The sequence below is a fragment of the Oryx dammah genome, unplaced genomic scaffold, assembly GCF_014754425.2.
Source record: "Oryx dammah isolate SB20612 unplaced genomic scaffold, SCBI_Odam_1.1 HiC_scaffold_5, whole genome shotgun sequence".
In the NCBI taxonomy this organism is placed as follows: Eukaryota; Metazoa; Chordata; class Mammalia; order Artiodactyla; family Bovidae; genus Oryx; species Oryx dammah.
This window is the reverse complement of record NW_024070189.1, coordinates 101,056,174-101,079,499: the sequence shown is the minus strand read 5'-3', so window position 1 is coordinate 101,079,499 and position 23,326 is coordinate 101,056,174. Positions and strand designations below refer to the sequence as shown.

The following is a 23,326-nucleotide window of genomic DNA, read 5'->3' as shown; positions in this document are numbered from 1 at the left end:
ACTTCCGGCCGGCTTCCGCAGACGGCCCTGGTGGGCGATCGTGAGGCGCCGGAGGACGTTCCCCGCGGCCGGAGCCATGGAGATGCCGCTGCCGCCAGACGGTGAGGCCCAGCCCTGACTCGGGCTCCGTTGATCTCTCCCCAGGATCCCCAGCTGGCCCGCCCCGCTTCCTGGGGTCCCCGGGCCTAGGAAGGGGCGGGGCTCGGCCTCCCGGGTTTGCCCGCGGCCTCTCCCGCGGGTCCTCGCATTCCCGGCGCGCGCTTCTGGCCCCTATCGGGACCCGTACAAGGGCGGCATCGCCGGGGCCCACCCCTAGGGACTCCGACCGGCGGACGCGGGCTGGGAAGCCAGGGCCTCCGGATTTCGGCGGTCCTCGCTGACGCCCCGTGTGGCCTTTTCTCCGTCCTCCAGACCAGGAGCTCCGAAATGTCATCGACAAGCTGGCCCAGTTCGTGGCTCGGAACGGGCCCGAGTTTGAAAAGATGACGATGGAGAAGCAGAAGGACAACCCGAAATTCTCTTTTCTGTTCGGAGGCGAGTTCTACAGTTACTACAAGTGCAAGTTGGCGCTGGAGCAGCAGCAGCGTGAGTCCTCTCCAGCTCTCAGGCCGTCCCCTTCTAGCCCTTCCTTTCTCCGATTCCATCTCGGCTCTACCACAAAACACCTTATTTGGGGTCGCATGCTATTTCTTTGTGAAAATGGGTTAGTTCGGCATGTATGATCTTTTCCGCTGTTCCTGGAGTCCTGCAGCGGGCTGCAGGGTCCGAGTGTCATGGAGAACGAGGTTATTGATCTTCCTTCTGGGCTCGGAATCAGGGATTCCTGTTGTTTTGCAAACATGACGACTGATGTCACCGAGTAGAGTGCTTCAGTGTTTTACAGAGAGGAAGTGATAGAAGCCAGGCTGAGTGGGACCCTCCGGACGAATACCGTCCAGCCCTCTTTGCGGGCTCTCTGGGGCGTCCAGCAGGGTTTTTGTGCATTTCTGGTGGTTGCAGTCCAGATCAAAATGAATTGTCCTGTGGACTTTACTACTTGGCAACTGTTTATGTTCACTGGTTTGTGCTTCAGGAACCCAGCCTTGCCCTTAAAGAGTTTAAGATGGAGTTTGTTATCACAGCTAGCCTATGAATAACAAATATAGACACCAGATAGATAGTTCCTGAGCTCACTTCTATCTTGTTCAATAGCAAATCCCTAGCTTCTAGATACCGTTGTGTTGCAGATTGCCAAGCAGTTGGACATTGAAAGGTGAATGCTCCCCGGACTACAAGCTCCTTGAGGCCAACCAGACCTTGTTTGGGACATTATTGTGCCTAATAGGTAGCATGTAGTAGGTGTTCTTATGGCAAAAGTACAGTGGCTTGAACAGGCACAGTGTGTTTTGAGAGCCGAGAGAGAAACCAAAGCGTAAGAGATCCAGCATGGCACCTAGATATGTGTAGACAGGAGAAGAGTTTGCTTTGGAGTGGGAAAGTTTCCAAGGGGAAAGTTTGGGTTTTCTTCCTTTGTTCAGGGCTTTTTCTGGTACCTGTTTAGGTTTTTTGTTTGTTTTAATATTTATTTAGTTGTGGTTCGTGGGCTCCAGAGCTCAGGAGCTTGGTAGTTGTGTTGTGAGAACTTAAGTTGCCTGCGGCATATGGGATATTAGTTCTTGACTGGGGATCGAACCCACATCCCCTGCGTTGGGAGGTTGATATTTAACCACTGAACTACCAAGGAAGTCTTGCTTGTTTAGGTTAGAGATATGATTAGGGGAGATCTGTTGCCTGAAATTGTAGGCAAAATGTACCCATTTACCTGTGTGTTTCTGGAGCAAACCGTTCCTTAGCCTCAGCCCATCAGATTTGAAACCCCTGGTATAGGCAGTAGGGAACCACTAGAGAGGCTGGAACAGGAAGAGGTGGCTTGGGTTTGTATGATCTATGTGGCAGACAGGCTGGGGGGGGGGGGCATGAATGGAGACCAGGACCAGTGAGGCAGCTGGTGATGTGGTCTGGAGTAAGTCAGTGAGTTGCGTAGAGAAAGGGGCCTGGGGGCAGCTGGTGATGCAGTTTGGAGTAGGTCAATGAGTTGAGTAGAGAAAGTGGGCCTGGGGGCAGCGAGGGTTGAGGGGTAGAATGCATGCGCTGAACTGCCAGGTGGATATTGATGTGGGTGACATAACTGGGCAAGGGAGGACTGCGTTGGGTTTGGGTGACCATGAGGCAAAAGATGCTTCTCCTTCAAGGGGAGCCCACTCCCACTCTGGAAGGTCAGCAGTAGGAGGTGGCTTGGGACTTGGTGCCATAATGTGGGGAGCTTGGGGTGCTTCTAGCAGGCGAAGATTGGGGCTCAGGGAATCCATTCTGCAGGTAACAGTATCTCCGTTGCTGTTAAAGTCTGTGACAGAGTTAACCAAGTAGAAATTGAGGAGACAAGAGTGTTCAGACAGAAGATGGAACCTTAGGAGCGATTGAGGAGTAGTGGGAACAGAAGCTCAGGGTTCCCAAAGCCCAGAGAACAAGTGATTCTAGGAGTAGCCAGAAGTGAGGGTGCAGAGCAGGGACGGCTAGCTTGCAAAGGACTTAGAAATTCGGGAAGCTCTGGGGAAGCTCTAGAAGGGTTCCAGTACTGTGTTCTGGAGCAGGGCTAGCCATTATGCAGCCAGCCTGGAGGTTTGAGAAGACTGAGAGTTCCCTGGTGGTCTAGTGGTTAGGACCTCAGTGCTTTCAGTGCCGGGGCCCGGGTTCAGTCCCTGGACAGGGGGCTAAGATCCTGCAAGTTGCACGGCACAGCCCAAAAAAAATGTAAACCATGAAACATCAGACTGCCGTGAAAGCGCCCAAACACTCCCCTGCTATTTCTGTGCTTGTCTCGGTGTCACCTGGGGCTGGCCCCTTGGACCCCACTTGGATCAGCAGCACTATGGCCATGGATAGAGAAGAGGAAAGCGGGCAGGACTGGGCGCAGGGAAACCAATTCCCAGGGTGACGGGTCAAGGCAGAGTAGTGGCAGTGATGGCCGCGCACAGTGGTATGTGATCTAGAAGGGTGGCTTGACTGCGTGGGGTGCAAGGGAGAGAGAGGTGCACGAACTTTGCTTCTGGCTTGGGTAAGTGGGCGTGGCTGTGTCAGCCATGGATCAGGGGTGGGGCACGGGGCAGGAAGAAACCATACCTGTTTGGGGCATCTGCGGAAAACAGTGGCTGTTTGGTCTAAGACCTAAAGCCTGAGGAATCCAGGGTGCCACTGGTAGATTTAGGGGTTATAGAGCAGTGGTCCCCAAACTTTATGGCATCAGGGACCAGATTCATGGAAGACAGTGTTTCTACAGACGATGGTGGGGGCAGGGGGGACTGGTTTGGGATGATGTAAGTGCCTTATACTTGTGCACTTTATTTCTATTGTTATTACATTGTGATATATAATGAAATAATTAGATAACTCACCGTAATTAGATCATCAGGCGTTAGATTATTCTCATAAGGAGCTCGCAGCCGGGATCCCTCACGTGCGTGGTTCACAGTAGGGTTCATGTTCCTGTGAGAATCTGATGCTGCCGCTGATCTGACTGGAGGCGGAGCACGGGCGATAATGGGAACGATGGGGAGCAGCTGTAAATACAGCTGCAGCTTCGCTGGCTCACTGCTCACCTGCTGCTGTGCGGCCGGGTTCCTCACAGGCCAAGGGCTGGAGGCTCCCTGTCGTGGAGTGCAGATTGTAACTGCAGCCACAGCAATACATCACGCTCCCCTGGAGCCTTGCTCAGAGAAGAGAGTCTGGTTCACGGTCCAGGCATCCAGCATGTAAGAGTCAGACAGAGGAAGGGGACGGCCACACCGGCCACATGCGACAAGGAGCCGAGACGGGGCCATCTGACTGAGTGGGGATGGCTGCAGTGGCTTTGAGGGTGGGGTGGGCAGGCAGAGCCCAGGCCTCTGTGGGTTGAGATAAAGGGGAAAAGAACTGAAGATGAACTTTGGCTGTAAAATTGTTGGATCGGGAGGCACAGGCTGAAGGGAGAGTTTGTAAAGATTGAAGACTCCACCATGACTAGATGCTAATGGGAGGAGCCAGTAAAGATAGAAAATGAAAGAGAGCAAGGGGACACATTTGCTGAAGCAGCGAGGGCTGCGATCCAGACTGCACGTCGGGGTGATCCCATGGGGTGCCCTTGGGTGCAAGGATCGGAAGGCCCACCTCAGACCTAGGTGCCCTGTGACGGGCCCTGGGCAGCACACTCCACCTGACTGTTCTTTCTTTGGCTGGGCCCCCTGAGGGTGGGACTCAGGGCTCCAGCAGAGTATGGTCCTGTTGAGACCAGATGAGGCCCAAAGGCAGAGGGTGCAGACATCTGTCCAGGGACCCTTCCCCAAGTCCTCCCTTCCTGCCTCATCTGGCAAGGCTCGGGGCCTGCACTTGCCCATCCTGTCTCCTGCCGGCAGGACGGGGCGGCCTACACTACCTCAATCTGGACTGACCCCTGAATGCAGAAGAGTAGAGTCTGTGGAAGGGCAGACGAGGGGCCCAGTGTGCAGAGGCCACCGCGTGTGTCGGGTCGCTGCCACGCTCCTTCTGCGGGGCCACGGGTGTGTGGCCTTGCTGGTTGGCTCTCCAGAGGCTCAGTAGCTTTGATACCTGGAAGGGAAGAGTAGACTGGGGATAGCAGGCGAGGATGCTTGGGGTCAAGAGAGCCCCTTGCGGAGGGACTGTTTGTTCAGGCCCAGGCAAGGGTAGAAGGGGGTGGCTTTGGGCTTCTGGGCTAAAGGACCACAGACAAGGCCAGATGGTGTTAGCTGGAGAGTGGGGAGATGACCATCCCAAAGGTTTCCGAGGAGAGGGCAAGTGGAAGGGGCCCAGGCCCAGGCCCTGTGAGACGGGGTGAATAGCTGGGACAGGTCGCAGGGGTCTTCTGCTGGGGGGTGAGTATACGGAGGGGAGCTGCCCAGGTGGCCACCAAGGGGATACCTGGGCCCCCGCCGCCTCCTCACGAGGGCTGCCTCTCCTCCTCTCCTGCCAGTCATCTGCAAGCAGCAGGCCCCGGAGCTGGAACCGGCTGCGACCCTGCCTCCCCTGCCCCAGCCCCCGCTGGCCCCCACGGCGCCTGTTGCACCAGCCCAGGGCACCCCGTCCATGGACGAGCTCATCCAGCAGAGCCAGTGGAACCTGCAGCAGCAGGAGCAGCACCTGCTGGCCCTCAGACAGGTACGGGCCCGCTCCTCCCGAGGGGCACCTGGTCCTCCCCTCTGTGCCTCGGGCTTCGTGTCTGCGCTGAGGATGGGGCTGTCCCGTTGCCCAGGGCCTGGTGCAGGACAGTCGTCGCTCCTCCAGCGCTGCTGCTGCCTGTGTTGTACTTAGCTCAACCCCTCACGCCAGACCCTGAGGTTTCGTCTCCTCCCAGTGAGCTCATTGCATAGGCTTTGACACACGTGCCCCCATCGTGCTGCAGCAGATGCTGACAAGTGAGCCTCACGTAGGAAATGGTGTGACGGAGAACGGCAGATGGCCTCTGGTGCCGTTGGCACAGTTCTTGCCAGTTAGGCGGAGGCTCTCGTGAGGTGGGCCCTTTTCTCCCAGTCCATCACAGTCTGGTACTTTGGCCAGATACAGTAGGATGAACTGCCAGAAACCCAAGGAGGATAAAAGGACACTGAAATACCAGCCCTGGTTTTATTACTGGAGTTGGGACGCAAGTTGATGTATTGGAAACAAAATAGTCCAGAGTGTTCACTCTCAGTTTGCACATGGAACTCTTCACAAACCGGGCAGTCTAGCCTCAGCCAGCCGTGGGTGGACTGCTTGTGCCCCCGCTGTGCTGGGTCTCAGCCATGCCTCAGTCTGCCAGTGTAACGGGCAGAAGTCTGGCATCGCGTGTTGCTTTTGGACTCCTGGTTGCCAGCGCGATGGCTCTGCGTTTCTTTGACTGATGTCTGTTTATGTGCGTGCTCCCCGCGCCTCATTCACACCCGCCACTCATTTTCTTTCTTTTCGTGGGGAGTTCACATGCAGAGGCTCCTTGCTCCTCTGGGCCTGAAGCTTTCCATCTGCCACCTCTGGCGGGGCGTTGTCTCCCCCTGTGTCTTGCTGGGCTTCACCCGCTGCCTCCCCTTGTGCTGTGGCATGACTCTCTGATGCTTGTCTCAGGCTTCCGGTGTGAATGCTGGGGGAAGGGCACGGATGGGCCAGCCTGGGTGTGCCTGGGCCGGGGTCCCTCACGCAGTCTCGGTGTCACCTGGCCTTCCAGGAGCAGGTGACAGCAGCCGTGGCCCACGCACTGGAGCAACAGATGCAGAAGCTCCTGGAGGAGACGCAGCTGGACATGAACGAGTTTGATAACCTGCTGCAGCCCATCATCGATACCTGCACCAAGGATGCCATCTCGGTGAGGATGGGGCAGGGGTGGGGGCATCCTCCAGAATCTGGTGCTCCTGACGAGGTGGGGGCTCCCACAGCCTGTCTGGGCCGGGGCTACTCTCGGGCACCCCATTTCTCCCTCCGCTTTCTGCCTGAGCACTTCTGTGGGCTCTCCCGCCCAGAGAGAGAGGGAAGGTGGGAGGAGATTCCTGGGTGCTCCCAGGCGTCCGCACACCCTCAGACCTGGGGAAGCCAGCCCCGCTTCACCCACTGTCCTGGCTGTTGCAGGCCGGGAAGAACTGGATGTTCAGCAACGCCAAGTCCCCACCACACTGCGAACTGATGGCGGGCCACCTCCGCAACCGCATCACGGCCGACGGGGCACACTTCGAGCTGCGGCTGCACCTCATCTACTTGATCAACGACGTGCTGCACCACTGGTGAGCGCCCACCAGCCCCGCCGTCCCCCCGCTCCTCCACCCCTCCCAGCTGCTGCTCTGCCCGCAGGAGCCCGGCCTGTCCTGGGGCCAGGGGTCCCTCTTCTAGAGGGTTGGTCTGAGCCACAAGCCCCCACGGGGAGGACAGCCCGCCCCCGTCCCCTCACATACACCCCTCAGCCCCTACCCTGGACCCTGCACCCCCCCTGAGGCCACTGTCCCCTTGCGCCTTGCTTTCAGGGCAACTTCTTTGTGTTTTTCAGTGTCTGTTGGCTGCCTTGTTCATACCTGCCACTCATTTTTCTTTCTTCACTGATCTACACACACTCCATTGCCCTGAATGCACTCTGCTTCAGGAGTCTTCCCATGGGGCCTCCTGGCTAATCCTGTGTCCCAGCCCAGAGACTTGCCTCCCCTCTCCACCCAGCCATCCTAAGGCCAGGCCAGTATGTACTTCCTTGTGGCCTTTCTGGTGTCTTAGGACAAAAGTTAAGTCACGAAACCAATGCCTGGGCCAAAGACAGGTGGAATCTCACAGGGCTAGTGAGGCTAGCCTGTCACTGTGAAGACTGGCTGCCACATTTGACCTTGAACTTGACCGGCTGAAGGGACAGCTCCCATGAGGGCAGCAGGCGCAGACTCGGCTCTTGCCCACTTCGATCCGCATGCAGCTGGCCCGCCACTCCCTGCTCCCTGGCCCACGTGGGCAGTTCCGCTTCCATTTCGCGCTCCCTGCCTCACCTTCCCTTATTTCTCTGCCGCTGGGAAACTAGCAGCTGCTCGGAACCTTGTGTGCCCTTCTGCTCCATCAGCCGCTCCACGGACTCAGGGCAGCTCGGCAGAGACAGCCCTGTTTCTGGCACTTCTGCAGCCATGCCCTTCCTGAGCCCTGCTGGGAAGCCCAGTGCCGCCGGCCCTGTCCTCCTGCCTGGACTGCCTTCCCCCATCCTCAGGCCCTTGCTGCTGTCTCTGGGCTTGCCTCTGGGAGGGGCTCCAGCTGCCCCCCTTCTTTCCCAGGCTCTGATACCTCGTCATACAGCCTGGGGAGTCCCCATACTCACTCATGCTCAGAGTATACCCGCAGCCACCCCTCACCTGCGCCCTGCCCCCACTGAAAGGCCACTTCATCCTGCAGACCTGATTCCTAGGACCCCTGACAGCCCACGTGCTCCCTCGTGGAAGGTGGGGTCGCAGCCCAGATTGCCTTGTGCAGAGAGGGTGGCTGTGCTGAGCAAAGCTGCAGGGACTAGGCCCCACACCCACAGCAGCACCAGCCCAGCCCTTGTGGGCGACAGGGTCTCTCAGCAGCCCACGTCTGGCAGTCCTCAGGCCACCCTGGGAGGGCAGGGTCGTGGTGCTGATGAGGGGGCCGGGGGGACAGGCTGTGCTCTGAGAGCCCCTGGGCTGTGTTCTTTCCCACTGCCATCTGTCCGTCTGTCCCTCGGGCCCTGGTGCCAGCATGGCTCTCGTTGGGGGGCCCAGCCGTTGTCCCAGCCGGGTTGGGGACCCGTTTCCCGAGAAGGCAGAGGGGGCTGTGGCCGGAGCCGCAGTGGTAACGGGCGCGTGGCTGGGTCCCGCCCCAGGGCCCTGACGCGCGGAAGGTCTCTCCCTCACAGCCAGCGCAAGCAGGCCCGGGAGCTGCTGGCCGCCCTGCAGAAGGTCGTGGTGCCCATCTACTGTACCAGCTTCCTGGCCGTGGAGGAGGACAAGCAGCAGAAGATCGCCCGGGTACGCAGGGCAGCCGGGCGGGGCGGGGCGGGGCGGGGACAGGGGCTGGGGGTATGTGCGCTCGTCCCCCCCTGACAGGCCTCTCCCTTCTGCACGTGCAGCTCCTGCAGCTCTGGGAGAAGAACGGCTACTTCGACGACTCCATCATCCAGCAGTTACAGAGCCCAGCCCTGGGGCTGGGCCAGTACCAGGTGCCCACTGCTCCCGGAGGGTGGGGGCTGGGTGCTGCCCTCGGGGTCTTGGTAGCGTCTTCCAAACCCGACTCCCAGGGGTGCCCTGGTGTGCTGGTGAGCAATGGGAGGCGGGTCTGAGGAGCAGCACTGGGGCCCACCCCCTCCACAGCAGCCAGTGAGCTCCCCCTGAGGGAGCCCGCCAGGTGTCTCCTGGCGTGCCGTGACCAGGCTACCTGGTATGGGCCCTGCTCTTGGGGGTGTCTTTGGCCCGCCTGCCCTGGTCCTCCAGGCATGATATGAGCGTGCGGGAAACCTTGAACAATCTAGGCCGCATGGTCATCGTGTTGGGCTCAGGGTCCCCTGTGTGCTTCTCAGAGGGGCATCTACTCAGAGGACAGGGTCACAGGGCAGGGAGAGGAGGGCCAGATCTCCTTGGTTCCCTCGGCCATGGCTCTGGCATTGCCACCCCAGCGAGAGCTGCCTGGATAAAAGACCCAGCTCACACCCTGATTGTCTGCCGTGAGGTGTCGTCTTCCTGCACATCAAGAAGTGTCGGAAGCCACATGCTGACTGTTCCCCCTGTGATGCTCCTGGCCGCCACCCTCCCTACAGGGGAGATGCTTTCGTGCTCAGAGAGGCAAACAATGAAAGTGCATCTCAGACTTCTAAAAAATTTTATCCAATTTTATTTTGTTGCTAAATAAGAACGGTCTCACATCACCATACCACAGTGATACTCCCTGCTTTTCTCTTCTTGAGTTGGTGGCAATAGCTCGTGGTTACTAAGCCGCCCTAGTCCTGTTCACTGTATTATTTCCTAGTCCCCAGAGGTAGGTTCTGTTACTGTCCCATTTTACAGATGAAGAAATTGAGGCCCCCAGGGAGGTAGTGACTCGTTCAAAGCCATATAGCCTGTGAGCCTGTCCTAGGATGTGTGTCAGTGGTGGCATTTTAACGTGTGTGTGTCAGCCTAGGGCATGGCCGTCCTTGTGTATTCCCTTTGTGAGGGAATTTTAAGCTACTATAGCACTGATCATTACCACCAAATTTGGCTAGATTGAGATGCTCTGTGCTTGTCAAGCCTGAGTTGATTATTTTACATGACAGTCCCACGCCAGCCTTGGATCCCTGGACCTTGGTGCCCACAGCATTGCCCCAACCTTCTGGGTGCTGTCCCTGTGCTGCTCCAGAGGGTCTCGGACCTTGAGTCCCACATGCTGAGTGCTGGCTTCCATGCTTTCCCCCAGGCAACCCTCATCACTGAATACTCCTCAGTGGTCCAGCCAGTGCAGCTGGCCTTCCAGCAGCAAATCCAGACCCTCAAGACCCAGCACGAGGAGTTTGTCAACAGCCTGACTCAGCAGCAGCAGCAGCAGCAGCAGCAGCAGCAGATCCAGATGCCGCAAATGGAAGCTGATGTCAAGGCCACGCCGCCGCCACCTGCCCCGCCCCCAGCCCCCACACCCGCCCCGGCCATCCCGCCAACCACCCAGCCTGGTACGTGGCATCCTCAGCACCCACCCGCCGGAGGCAGCCTCCAGAAAGCAGTCTTCTCCCCCCAGGAAGGGCTTGGGTTCTGTAGTCTCAGGCCCAGTCCTAGGATCAGATTCTAATCTACTTAAAAGCAATAGGCAGGTGATTTCACCGTTAAATGCAACCCAGCCCTTACACCTGAGACAGTTGTATACAAACCATCCCAGAGAATGGAGAGGAAGGCTCTCTAAGTCATTTTCTAGGCCAGGATAACTTACACAAGATCCACGTGAGCAGGGAAAGAAATTTTTTTTGAAAAATGTCAAGTACCTAAGAGAACCGGTGGAGTAGGATTATTAAAGTCTAGGAAGATCTGGGTCTGATGTGATAATAATTTAGAAAAATGTTAATCCACTGTCACTTCTGAGCAGAGATGGAGCAACAGTAGATAAAGTCTCAGGAGGTGAAGTCTAGCCCAGGATTTAAAAGGTGCTTCATGATCAGATAGGGTATGTGTTAGGAGTATGTAAGGGAGGTTTAACACTAGAAAACCTGGGACACCCCTGACGGCCCAGTGACTAAGACTCCGTGCTCCTGATGCCGGGGCTCGGGTTCCATCCCTGGTCAGGGAACTAGATCCCACATGCTGCGACTAAAACCCGGCAAAGCTAAATAAATACAAAGTCTTTTTTTTATACTAGAAAATCTAACAGAATAACAGTTGGGAAGAAATGACTTTTCGGCTAGCTGCAGTAAGTGTATTTAATAAAATGATGATAAAAATTTTTGAGTAAGCTAAAGTCAACATGGTGTAGCAGTCAATAAGTAGGACACTTACTGTCGAGCTTTCAAAGGAGAGAGGTGCGTTTCCTGAACAAGTCTTCTCCTATCCGTGCTGCCTTCCCCGAGGCAGTGGCAGTTTTCCATGGGGTCAAAAACCAAGGGTTTATTGGGTAGTAAAGCCCAGCTTGGCTAGGTCCTGGGTGCTTGCTGAAGATGATTTCGGGTGGTGCTTCCTGCCGCCCCCTTCTCTGACTGCTCTTTTGTCTGGTTCTAGATGACAGCAAGCCTCCCATCCAGATGCCTGGGTCTTCCGAGTACGATGCCTCAGGAGGGGTTCAGGACCCTGCCGCCAGCGGCCCCCGTGGCCCTGGGCCCCATGACCAGATCCCACCTAACAAGCCCCCATGGTTCGACCAGCCTCACCCCGTTGCTCCTTGGGGCCAACAGCAGGTATCTCTTAGAACTTGCTGCTGGGGTAGGTGGATGGCAGGCAGGTGGGTGCTGGCCCCTGTGTGGGTTCATGGGCCTTTAACGGATTCTGCAGCAGGGCACGGGGTGGTGGGGGCGGCCAGAGGGTGGTCCTCTTCCCAAGGTGTGGGGACGGAGCTGGGGAGGAAAGCGGGGCCTTTGCATCCTTCCTGGGCGCTTGGGTTGCCTGGGCTTCTTAGTCACACAGGCCACGCGTTCATGTGAATGCTCGGAAGGTTCACCATGTTGAGCGTAGCGCGGTGATGTGCTTCCTTCGCTTTTTAACTGGTTCGGCTAGCAGTGTCAACATCTCATCACCTTAGAAAGAACCTGGTGCTTAGAAAGGGAAGGGAAGTGAAAAACGTTCAGCTGGCAGCGTTTTCTGGGGCTGGGACGCTGGTCCGTCCCTCCCTCCAGGTTCCTTGGAGTCAGACTCATAGGCTGGGGCGGGTGCACTTCGTCCAGCAGAACATGACCGGCAAGCAGCCCACAGTGTGCTGTCCAGGTCCAGCTCTGGGCGTCCACTTGCCTGTGGGCCAGCCATGCTGGGTGTGGCCCTCCCTTGTGATCCTATATGGAGCGGGGGGTGTGTAAGGGAGATGGCTCTGGGCTGACGAGTAAGGGATCATGGCTGTGATTTGCCCCCCTTCCCCCAGCCCACCCTCAGCTTCACAAAGGATTGGGTGTCGGCACAAAGCGGCCCCCATCTGTGGGTGCCTGCAGTGACAGCCAGGTTGTGGGGACCCTCTCATGTGGGGGCGCTTCTGCCCATTTGGTTGATGTGGAAACAAACATGCCTCAGGTCTCCTGGCTCAGTCTTTCTGGGGACCAGCAGGTTAGGCTCACAACAGTGGGGCTCCCTCACTGAGGGCCAGCAGTGTGCCTACCGTCCACGGTAGGACAGCACAGCCTGGCCCGCCCATGTGGTGTCTTATACATTTTGAAATAGTTGTTATGTTGAAAATCTGGCTTTGGGGCTTCTCTCAAAAGACCTGAGGGCATGGTGGCCTGGGCCGGCCTCCCAGTCCCGCTCCTGGAGGTGGCCCTCTGGGCAGCCTCACACTGGCCCTGAGCCTGGGCTGCGGTCCCAGCTCAGTGAGTGTTGACAGCAGCAGCCGGGCAGGTAAGACAGTTCCTGGAGGCAGAGCAGACGCTGAGACAGGATGAGAGAGCCACATCGAGGAGAGACGCGGCGGAAGGGGAAACAGTCAGGCAGGGGTCAGGGCAGGGGTTGGCCATGGGCCCCGTGGCTCAGCCTGTACACCTGGGGAGCACTGGGGAAGCACCCCTGCCCTGTGCTGCTGAGGGGCTCACAGACGGGTGTTCGTCCCACGGCTCCTGTCAGGCATGAGGTTGGGGTGCTCCCCGGCCCCAATGTGGGTGCAGCATTTTAGATTCTGGGCCCGGGGTGCCGGTAGGCACCTCACATCCTCCGCCCGGGTCAGAGTGACGTGAAAGCGGCCGTGCCCAGCTGGGCTGTAGGCCTACAGCTCAGGTGCTGGGCTCACGGCTACCCACCTTGCGGCCGGACACCAGTGTCGGCAGGCGGCTGCTGTGCACCCCGCGTACTCAGCACACGGGCCGGGATTCACCTCTGCTCTTTTGCCTTGCAGCCTCCTGAGCAGCCCCCCTACCCACACCACCAGGGCGGGCCGCCCCACTGCCCACCCTGGAACAACAGCCACGAGGGCATGTGGGGCGAGCAGCGCGGGGACCCCGGCTGGAACGGCCAGCGCGACGCCCCCTGGAACAGCCAACCTGACCCCAACTGGAATAGCCAGTTCGAGGGCCCCTGGAACAGCCAGCACGAGCAGCCGCCCTGGGGCGGGGGCCAGCGCGAGCCACCCTTCCGTATGCAGCGGCCGCCGCACTTCCGCGGGCCCTTCCCGCCCCACCAGCAGCACCCGCAGTTCAACCAGCCGCCGCACCCCCACAACTTCAACCGCTTCCCGCCCCGCTTCATGCAGGACGACTTCCCCCCACGACACCCCTTTGAGCGGCCGCCCTACCCTCACCGCTTCGACTACCCTCAGGGGGACTTTCAAGCGGGTGAGTGTGTGAGTGTGAGATCACCCTTGGGGGGCGGGTCCGCCCTGGGGCCAGTGGACACATCCTCAGTTGTCCCGAGATCCCAACGCCAGCTCACTCACCAGCCTTCCCTGTGACCTGGCATGCCCTGAGCCAGGGTGGCGAGCGGGAGGGGTCGAGGGTGACAGAGAAGCACAGCCCAGGCCTGGAAGCAGGGGGCTGGTGGGGGCACCTCCTGTACGTAGGCTGGCTGTTCTGTGTTTCCTAAAAAAATTTCGTTTCTACTCTGCTTCTGCCTATAAATTGAGCTGGGAAACCAGTAGGTTTATTGCTTACGTGAAGTGTTGTAGGGCTGCTGTGACAGGGCCATGGGCTGGGTGCCTCCCACAGCAAGGAGTTCTCCGCAGTTAGTTCTGGAGGCTGGTGGTCTGAGATCAGGGTGTCAGCTGGCTTGGTGTCTCCTGGGGCCTCTCCTGGTGGCCCGTAGGTGGCATCTCCTCTGTGTGTTAGTCTCCTCATCTTATAGAGATAGCTGTCAGTACTGGATCAGGGCCCAGTCTCAGGACCCCCATTCCCCTGGATTAGGAGTGAATTTGCAGGGGCATTTGCACAGTCCAGCTCATAACGTGGCTCTTTGAAGGTTATGTGGTTTCCCTGTGGCTCCTTCTTTCACCCCGGAGGTCTGTTTGGTGCAGCTGTGTGTAGGACAGGCCACTGCCAGCCCCAGCTACTCCTCGGGGCTGTGAACAGAGCAGCCAGCGGAAGGCGCTGGGCAGGTCTGCTGGCACTGCCCAGCTCTTGACTTGCCAGCAGATGGTGGCAGTCTCTGCCACCATCTCAGCAGACTGAGTGCAGTCTCTGTTCTGCAGAAATGGGACCCCCTCACCACCACCCTGGCCACCGCATGCCTCACCCTGGAATCAACGAGCACCCACCTTGGGGTGGGCCCCAGCACCCGGACTTCGGCCCTCCGCCCCACGGCTTCAACGGGCAGCCCCCTCACATGCGGCGACAGGGCCCTCCGCACATCAACCATGATGACCCCAGCCTGGTCCCCAACGTGCCCTACTTTGATCTCCCTGCTGGGCTCATGGCCCCCCTCGTGAAGGTAACGTTGCAGAGCTGAGCACCAGGCTTTGCCGCACATGCTTGTTCTCCAGGTGGGAAGTTCATGGGTAGGATCCATTTCCCACTTGGCTACAAGACGTTGTTTCCCAGGCCCCTGTCCCCCTCATTTCCTGCACCCCAGTGAACTTGGCCAGCTTGTCATTAGGGGTGTGTCTCAGTTAACGACCCTACTTTGCGTGCTCACACGTGGCCGTGAGCAAGGCCCGTGTCCCTCTGCTCCTCTGAGCGTCTGTCCAGGGCTGCAGGTTTGGTAGCTGCTCGAGAAGGCTGGGCGTGAAGGGGGGAGTCCTCTTGGTCCCAGCCTTGGAAGCCCCCTGTCCAGGGACTGAGGACAGGGGTTTCTCAGAAAAGGAGTGGTCAACCAATTGAGCAGGGCAGGAGAGGGGGTCAGAAGGAAGCCAGGGCCAGGGCTCGGGGTGCTCTGGTCATTGCCCCTCCCTGGAAGTTGAGACACGTCACACGGGGGCAGCTTGGAGAGCTAAAGGCTGAGGGGCCAGCAGGGCTGCCCTTGAGGTAGGAGCTGGAGCAGAGAAGGGGCACAGAGCAGGGCCCGGAGGTGGGCATCTGGGCACAGGTCAGTGGTCGGCAAGTGAGGGCATCTGGGGTCCACGGAGTGTCTGGATAAACAGGGTCTCTCCATTTTTGGTAGAGAGAATTCTGTAGCTTTTCTCAGCTTCCTCATGGAGCCCTCAACCACCCCATTCAAGAACTGAGTCATTGGTGTGGCTGAAGCCCTACAAGAAGATGGGGTTTTCCAAGAAGGGCTGCCTGAGGCACTCTGATGCCCAGGACAGCTGTCTGCTGCCCCGCGGCTCCCTGGATGGGACGCGCCTGGGGTGCCGAGGCAGGGAGCGGTGACAGCATGTTTTCTGCTGCAGCTGGAAGATCATGAGTACAAGCCTTTGGATCCTAAAGACATCCGCCTCCCACCCCCCATGCCACCCAGTGAGAGGCTGCTGGCGGCCGTGGAGGCCTTTTACAGCCCTCCCTCCCATGACAGGCCCAGGAACAGGTATGGCGCTCCCGGAGACCCGCCAAGGGGCTGGCAACAGGAGGGGAGGCTGCTGTCCCCTCCGGCCTGTCCTCCTGGGTCTTTCTTCACCAGAAACTCACAGCAGGCACACCTTCTGCCCTGGGGTGCTGTTGAGGAGCTTGACTAGGAGGGCCCACTTCTCCCCCAGCTCACGTGTCACACGTGCAGTATAAAGCTTTTATCACATTAGACAAGCGCTTATCTCGGGGTGGGTGTGTTTCAGAGACGGCCAGCTGCTGCCCAGCAGGCTTTGTCATAGGCATCCCTCAGGAGCCTCTCCCCTGGTGATCTCGCTTCAGCGGTTACCCTGCCATGTGGCAGGGCACAGGCCTACCTGCCTACATCAGAATGCCTCAGCCCCCGTTATGGTAACCCGCAGACCGTGCTCAGCTGTTCAGAGAAACCCCAGCCTGGAAAGGCGAAGAAGCCACTCAGGGCTGGGGGCGCATCCCAGGGCTGGCCCACCCCTCAGCCTGGCTCCTCCTCCTAGGGGCAGCCTGTCAAGGCGAGCCCCCAAGGGCTTTTTGCTGGGTCCTTGCTCAGGATCCCAAGCGAGAGAGGGAGGGCCTGTCAGGCAGGAGAAGGTCCTTGAGGAGGAAGACTCAGGTTCAGCCCTGGGACACCTGTGTCTTTACAGCGAAGGCTGGGAGCAGAACGGTCTCTACGAGTTCTTCCGAGCAAAGATGCGGGCCCGGCGGAGGAAAGGCCAGGAGAAGAGGAATAGGTGAGAGCCGCGTACCCGCCGCATCCCCTGTGGAGAGCCAGTCTCCACAGTCTTGTCCTGGAGCGGCCTGCAGGCAGCTCCACCATGGCCCACAGGCTCTCTGTGGTGTCACGCCCAAGGCGAGGGGCAGGGATGGGGTCAGTTCTGGTCTTTGGGGCTGGCGTGCACAGCCTGCAGGAAAGGGTGTGTCTGCCCCCCGCACCGGGCACCTCTGGGTCTTCTAGGGCCGGGCTGGGGGGTGTCTCCGGCTCACCAGGCCTTTCCCCGCAGTGGACCCTCAAGGTCTCGGAGCAGATCCAAAAGCCGAGGGCGCTCCTCCTCGCGCTCCAACTCGCGGTCCTCCAAGTCGTCCGGCTCCTACTCAAGGTCACGGTCCCGCTCCTGCTCACGCTCCTACTCCCGCTCTCGATCCAGGTGAGCAGGGCTCCGCTGCACGGGGTGCGAGGCCCGGGGCTCCTCGGTGGCCGTGCTGACCCTTCCCTCTCTCCGGCCCGCAGGAGCCGCAGCCGCTCCCGCTCCTCCCGAAGCCGTTCCCGCTCCCGCTCCCGCTCGAGGTCCAAGTCCTACTCCCCAGGAAGGAGGCACCGGTCGCGGTCCAGGAGCCCCACCCCGCCGTAAGATTTCTGTCTTAACTGTCCAATGACCTCTGGTAGCGCTGGAACCCTCTGATGCTTTGCTGTGAATGTTGAAACGTGTCATTAGAAGACCCGCTCTAGGTGGCCCGTGCCAAGGGGGCACCTGGGCCCCCCCGGGCGCTCGCCAGCGCAGTGACAGTAGCATCGCGTCTCACTCCTTGCTCTTATCTCTGCCGTCACATTGTGAAGCCCAAGGCCAGGGCTGGGCTCTGTTTTCTAACCATTTGACGGGTTCGATGTGGCCGGCCGTTGCCGCCAAGTGTGGGGCAGGGACCGTCATCTTAGGGGACCCCTTAACTGGCCGGAGAAGAGGATAAAGGCGGCGGCTAGAGACCTGAAACGTGTGTGTGTGTGTCCGTCTCACGCTGGCGACCCTTCATAGAAGCCACACGCTGTAATATTCTAAGTTTTCATTCCAATAAATGTATCCACTCTTTTGTAAAAGACGTTACCTGTCTTAATTTTAGTTCCTCGGCTGGTCTGGGTTCTAATTCAGCACCTCCTATTCCCGACTCAAGGCTTGGGGAAGAGAACAAAGGACATCAGATGCTGGTGAAAATGGGTAAGTTTCTGGGGAAGACAAAACAGCCCGCTCTGGGCTCTCGGGGCTTGAGGGGGCTGAGGGAGTCAGAACGTTCCCACTTGGAAACAGAAACCTGCAGGGCTTCTGCCGGTGCTCTTTCTCACCGCGTTAGTTCCAAGTTCGCGACCTGCATGTCATGGAACTCCCTGTAGGCACTTGCACAGAACTTCACGTCAGGGTAAAGGCGCCACGCTTCGGGCTTCCCCTGGGTCGTAACCACTCATCCCTCTCTCTTTCAGGCTGGAGTGGATCTGGCGGCCTTGGCGTGAAAGAGCAAGGGATCCAGGACCCCATCAAGGGGGGTGACGTGCGGGACAAGTGGGACCAGTACAAGGGCGTGGGCGTGGCTCTGGACGACCCCTATGAGAACTACCGCCGAAACAAGAGCTACTCCTTCATCGCCCGCATGAAGGCCCGGGAGGAGTGCAAGTAGGCCGGCAGAGCCCCGCTGCCGGGCCCACTGCTGGTGGAGGATGGCGGGGGTAGCCCGGCTCCTGCCCCGGCTCTGCCCATGGGAGCCACAGGAGGAGGAAGACGGGTGCAGGTCTTGTGCCCAGTGCTACGCTGGATGGTGCCGAAGGCCCAGGCCCCACCTGCAAACCAGCTCTAACGTAGCAGCAGGCATTGTGAGGGGGTGCCCAGCCCACGCGGCCACAAGCTTATTTCCCCGGACAGTGAAGCAAGAGACACAAGACCCCTGGATAAAAACTCCCACCGTCTGAAGACACGGCCGTCTCACTCTCCCCTCAGCCTGAGCCTCTGAAACCAGGGGGCGTGTGTGCAGGGGACCTGCGCACGCACACCAGGCCAGGCGCTGCTACTGCTCACTCGTTAAAAATGGAAAAAAGCAGAACCTTTTTGATTTGCAGAGTTAAACGGGGTTTTCATTTTTATTCCAAGCGGTTTAGTTTTAGAAAAAAGAATACTGATCTAGGCTGATCCCCAGTGAGATAATTTGAAACCTATTTCCTCTGAGACATACCAGCCCTTAATTCAGTTACTTTAGCTGTTTAAGTTGAGGATTTTTTTTCTTTCTTTTTTTTTTTTTTTGAACATTAGCCATTTGCTGTTACCTGCAGAAACAAAAAGTTCTGAGGAAACTCACCTGAAGCATCTTCAGGTCACGGAACGATGACACCCTTGGAGAACTTGTACCCTTAGCGTCTCTACTTGCTTTTTTCACTGAGAGGAACCCCACACCAGCACTCGTGTGAGACAGCCCATTCTCATCCAGAGTGTGGGGCGCGACCCCTGGCCCTGCCTCCTGCTCTGTCACTTCTTTTGCGGCTCCCCGCCTGCCCCCGAAGGGCGGGAAGGCCAGAAGGAGCCGCCTCTGCCAGGAGCCGCCTGGGATCCACCCTCCTCGGCATCCCCGGGCAGCTTGGTGCAGTGCCGTTTATTTGTACAGAAACATTTTTGGAAAATTCTTTTCAATAAGATGCAAAGTCCTCTCCAACTTTTCAACCTGATAGGATAAACTGTTTTGATTTTTGTTCTAGATTTCCTGTAGCTGTGAATTGTTCAAACGTGTCTGATTCAGGATAAAATGTAAACGTGTTGTTAACAATTTCTTGTGGATTTTACTGTTTTGCCTTCAAATAAAGACCTTTTTTTAAAGACCTTTTTCTTTGCGTTTAAATCAGAAGCGTGCTCATGCTGAGGAGGGCGGAGGTGTGTCCTGAGCGCAGATTGTGTCTGAATCGTGGAGTTGGGTTGGAGCTCTGCCTGGGTGTCTCACGGGGGCCCCCAGCGTGGACGCGTGGCCCTGCTCCCTCGTTAGTCGAGGGGGCTCCACACCCCCACCGTGTACTGAGCCTGAGGAGCCAGCACCTGCCTCAGTGGAGCCGCTCCACGTGGCATCCCCGGGCACGCCGGCATCCCCGTCCTGTGCGCGCTGACAGGCTCCGCCTGGCTCCACGTCACTGGCCTGTGGTGTCCTCTCCAACGATAGGCGTGCCGGCAAGACGGGCTACTCAGCTGGAGATGACTGGAGCACCCCAACCACCCAATGTCCCCTGGGATCTCGGGTGAGTGTCACGGCCAGCGTACAGGACCAGCTCCTCAGGTATTTGAGCCCATCACTCCTGGCACTCATAGCTCCTTCTTCACCTCCTCCAGGGCCTCCTCCATGGTCAGCAGGGCGGGCCTGTGTTGTCTGATGTACTGTGGGGCAGAGGACACACAAGGAAGCCATCAGCACTGCTGCCTCCGTGCACTGAGGTTCTGGGTCCGGGGATGGCACATGTCTGTCTCCAGGGACTAAGAAGAGGGCTGTGGTAAAGGGGACGGGCAGGGCTACCCGGCTGCCCTCAGAGGATACAGGCTGGGGAGAAGGGCTCGGGTGCCACCCTCAGGGTGTGGGCCTGGAGCAGAGCAGGCCACCAGCCACTCAGGGGCTATAGGCAGAAGCAATCAGATCACTTCAGCTTGCATTCAGCTAACACACATCCAACAGCAGAACAAGTTCAAGGACCCCTCAGGGGTGCCATCAGCCAAGTCCAGAACGTGGGGAAGTGTGGGACAGCCTGTTTTCTTCCAACCAATAAACTAAGGAAACAAGAGGTGGGGAAGGGGGGGGTGGCCTGTAAGCAGCGGTTCTCCGAGTGGGTCCCCAGTGGGCCCGTGAGAGGAACACCCACTCTCAGGCCCACCCTACCACCAAGGCAATCCCAGTGGTCAGGTCTTCGGGGGTCTTACTGCTCAGGGCTGCAAACCTCTGCTATATAGGTTAGGAGTCTAAAAAAATACTAAGCAAACGGTGTAGGACTCTGGATACACGTGAAAAAAAATAGGAATGAAATGTATACCTTTTATGAGTGAAAATCTGAACACTGGACACCTAATAATGATAACTGAGAAAAGTCAGTTTGGTTTTGGTATCACAGTAGTATTGTGATTATTAATTTTAAGTCCTTTCTCTTAAGAAATACGTACTAAAATATATGTAGCTGAAATGCTAAAAATCACCACGCAGAACAATTCATACAGTACGATGCCATTTCTATAAAGAAACACCTATCACATCATATATAATACTACACCTATTCTATATATTTTATACGTTGTATAGAATATGTGACATAATATTGTACACATGCTTAACAGTTTATATTTTACATAGGAGAAATCTAAAGGATATATATCAAGTTGGTAATAATTATCCCTGAAATTATGGAGAACTTTATAAGTAACAGATCTCCAACAGAATTTTTATAAAATAATGTCTGTCAACGGACAAGAAATGAATTTTGGAGGGGAATAAGCAAGAGGAGTGTGATATCCCCAGAGCGCCATCCCTCAGGACTGGTGGCCCCCAGGAAGGGTCTTTGGAAGGGCAGGGCCCTCACCCAGGAGAAGGGCACCTTTGCTCTGACGTCACACGGCATCCCTGCCCCAGCCCTGGTCACAGCCAAGGAGAGAAAGGGGCTCCTTTGGTCAGGACTGAAGGGGGCTTGGGCCCCAGCGCCCCAGTTTGAGCCCCAGAAGCCCCCTGCCCTCTCCCCCATGGCAGTGGGAGCCCCGGAAGCCCCCTGCCCCCTCCCTCCCATGGAAGTGGGAGCCCTGGAAGCCCCCTGCCGTCTCCCCACCATGAAGTGGGGGCAGCGCCGTGGTTGCCTCTTTGGTTTGAGCCCCGGAAGCCCCCTGCCGTCTCCCCGCCATGAAGTGGGGGCAGCGCCGTGGTTGCCTCTTTGGTTTGAGCCCCGGAAGCCCCCTGCCGTCTCCCCGCCATGAAGTGGGGGCAGCGCCGTGGTCACCTCTTTGGTTTCCTCCAGGGTGTGGTAGTGGAATGAGTCTCCATCCAGGGAGCGCAGGAGGGATGCGTGCAGGTGCCGGCTGGCCTCGATGAACTGCTGCGTCAGGCTCAGCTGCTGCTTCAGCACATCGTTGAGCGCGAACACGGCCGGGCTGTATGCAGTCAGGGCTGCCATCCCGGCTCCGGGTCAGTTGTCAGCACCTGGGGCCCCAGCCCCCAGCCCTCGCTGCACCCCACGGCCAGCCCTGCACCCCAACCCGTCGGCTGTGGCAGGATGCTCTCCACAGGTACTGCCCCCTCCGGAAGCAGCAGCCACCTCGCCTCATCATGTGCCTTTCTGCTCAGTGGTAGATGAACTGCGCTCTCTGACTTGTGTGTGGGTCTCACACACTCGGCCCCCAGGCACCACCAGAAGCCTCAACCTCGGTGTCCAACACAAGGGAGGAAGGCCAGCAACACGGCTCTCCAGACAGTGCAGCCTCATGGTGTGGGTCTAACTCTCCTGAATTGTACACTTCAAAATAAGGAAGAGGGGAAATTTTACACTTCGTATGTTTAAGCATGTGGGGCTTCCTGGTGGCTCAGCACTAAAGAATCCACCTGCAGTGCAGGAGACGGGCTCTATCCCTGGGTCGGGAAGATCCCCTGGAGGAGGGCACAGCCACCAACTCCAGTATTCTCGCCGGGAGAATCCCATGGACAGAGGAGCCTGGCGGGCTGCAGTCCATAGGGTTGCAGAGGCAGACACGAGTGAAGCAACCAAGCAGGCACGCATGCATGTTTAAACACGTAATTAAAATAATTTAAAATGTAACTAAGATAAAATTTGTAGGGACTTCCCTAATGGTCCAGTGGTTAGGGCTCTGAGTTTCCACTGCAGAGGGTGCGAGTTTGATCCGTGGTGAGGAAACTAAGATCCCACATGCCACATGGCATGGCCAAAAGTTTTTTTTAATATTTACATATAATTTTAACAAAATAAAAGTCCAATTAAAAATAACTGCAACAGTTAAAAATGATCATTACTAAAATAAAGATCATTACTAAGACTATACTCATGGAAAAGTCACTGAGGTCAATATTATGTTTAAAAAGAGGATGAGGGTTTTTTTTTAAGATATAAACATTTCACTTATAACCAATATATTTTAACATCTTCATCTTCTAAAAATGGTAAGAAAATTGAAATTGTAAGAAAAAGAACAGGTTCCAGACAGATGGCTTCTGTCGTGTGAGCTATCAGTGGCCCCATGGGGACCTGGCACAGACGGGGTTTCCTACAGTGACCATCACCTCTTCACTGGCACCTTCCTTGCACCCCAGGCTTGGCGGGGCCTCCCCAAGGCCCTGTGACCCCTCCACACTCAGCAAGAAGGCAAGGGCCGTGTCCACGGGCCTGGGCCACTCGGTTCTGGAGGAAACCGGCTATGGAATCTGGAGAGACGGTCTCAGAGGGAGCACACAAAGGTGGCCCTTTTGGGGCAGGAGGCTCACAGTGTGTCCCTGCTAACCTGCCTGTTTCCTCCAACACGGGTGTCCTATTGTAAGACAGATAAGGTTCTGGGACACTCAGTCTATCGTCTGGGAGCCCAGAAATTGTGGCAGTTACCTGTGGCTGTGACTGTCCCACCAACAGATTCTCCAAACCCAGCACCTAGGAGTGGCCCTACACCTCCAAGGGTGGACGTGAAGCTGCAGGTAAAATGTGTCCGCTTCACCTAAAGGAACCCACAAGGTGGGCTGGGCTGTTACCTTCTATGGCATCTGCGCTGATGACATGGCTGGCGATGGGTGCCGGGTCCACGTAGGCACCTCCCAGGGCTGATCCGATGGCCGCCACGCCGGCTGCTGCTCCAGACACGCAGGGGGAGAGGTGAGTGGGCAGAGTCGAGAGCAACGACTTTCTCATCAACAGGTAAGATGCTGAAATAGGCTATGTGAGTCTGTCTTTTCCTCTTTCTGAATGTGATGGCCACTCTCCTTGCTTTTTTAAATCTTTCCACATCTTAAAGTTTCCCCAAACCTGCCTCCATCTTTCTGGTA

The 23,326-nt window shown here is 57.4% G+C and overlaps 2 protein-coding genes across 4 annotated transcripts in view; one reads left to right on the top strand and one right to left on the bottom strand.

Annotated features, from left to right (window-relative positions):
• The first annotated feature begins 3 nt into the window (after positions 1-3).
• LOC120864196 (calcium homeostasis endoplasmic reticulum protein) lies at positions 4-19,148 on the top strand. 2 transcript variants are annotated; one of them, XM_040241067.1, is made up of 17 exons: positions 4-101; positions 412-585; positions 5,003-5,187; positions 6,227-6,364; positions 6,625-6,776; positions 8,390-8,501; positions 8,603-8,692; positions 9,922-10,171; positions 11,205-11,380; positions 13,012-13,447; positions 14,296-14,534; positions 15,433-15,566; positions 16,225-16,311; positions 16,582-16,725; positions 16,809-16,925; positions 17,414-17,508; positions 17,769-19,148. In XM_040241067.1, exons 1-17 carry the CDS (start codon positions 77-79, stop codon positions 17,960-17,962), a joined length of 2,748 nt encoding a protein of 915 aa, XP_040097001.1. In that variant the 5' UTR covers positions 4-76; the 3' UTR covers positions 17,963-19,148. The 2 variants fall into 2 exon arrangements, with proteins under 2 accessions (XP_040097001.1, XP_040097000.1); XM_040241066.1 differs by having other exon boundaries at positions 15-101; positions 8,357-8,501.
• The window catches only part of CUNH19orf44 (chromosome unknown C19orf44 homolog), a 22,659-nt gene continuing 17,733 nt past the window's right edge, over positions 18,401-23,326 (bottom strand). Inside the window, exons 6-8 of one of the 2 annotated variants that reach the window (XM_040241068.1) lie at positions 23,036-23,131; positions 21,285-21,451; positions 18,401-19,692 (exon numbers count right to left, since the gene is read on the bottom strand). In XM_040241068.1, coding sequence (XP_040097002.1) covers positions 19,621-19,692; positions 21,285-21,451; positions 23,036-23,131 — 335 coding nt within the window. In that variant the 3' untranslated portion in view covers positions 18,401-19,620. Of the gene's footprint in view, positions 19,693-21,284; positions 21,798-23,035; positions 23,132-23,326 lie in introns of those variants that run through there. The other variant, XM_040241069.1, reaches the window with a different exon arrangement.

Excerpts from the sequence above, each read along its gene's own strand:
- LOC120864196 (XM_040241066.1), top strand. The coding sequence starts at position 77 with ATGGAGATGCCGCTGCCGCCAGACG. Across the intron at positions 102-411 it reads GATGCCGCTGCCGCCAGACG|ACCAGGAGCTCCGAAATGTC; the intron begins GTGAGGCCCAGC and ends TCCGTCCTCCAG. Across the intron at positions 11,381-13,011 it reads CTCCTTGGGGCCAACAGCAG|CCTCCTGAGCAGCCCCCCTA; the intron begins GTATCTCTTAGA and ends TTTGCCTTGCAG.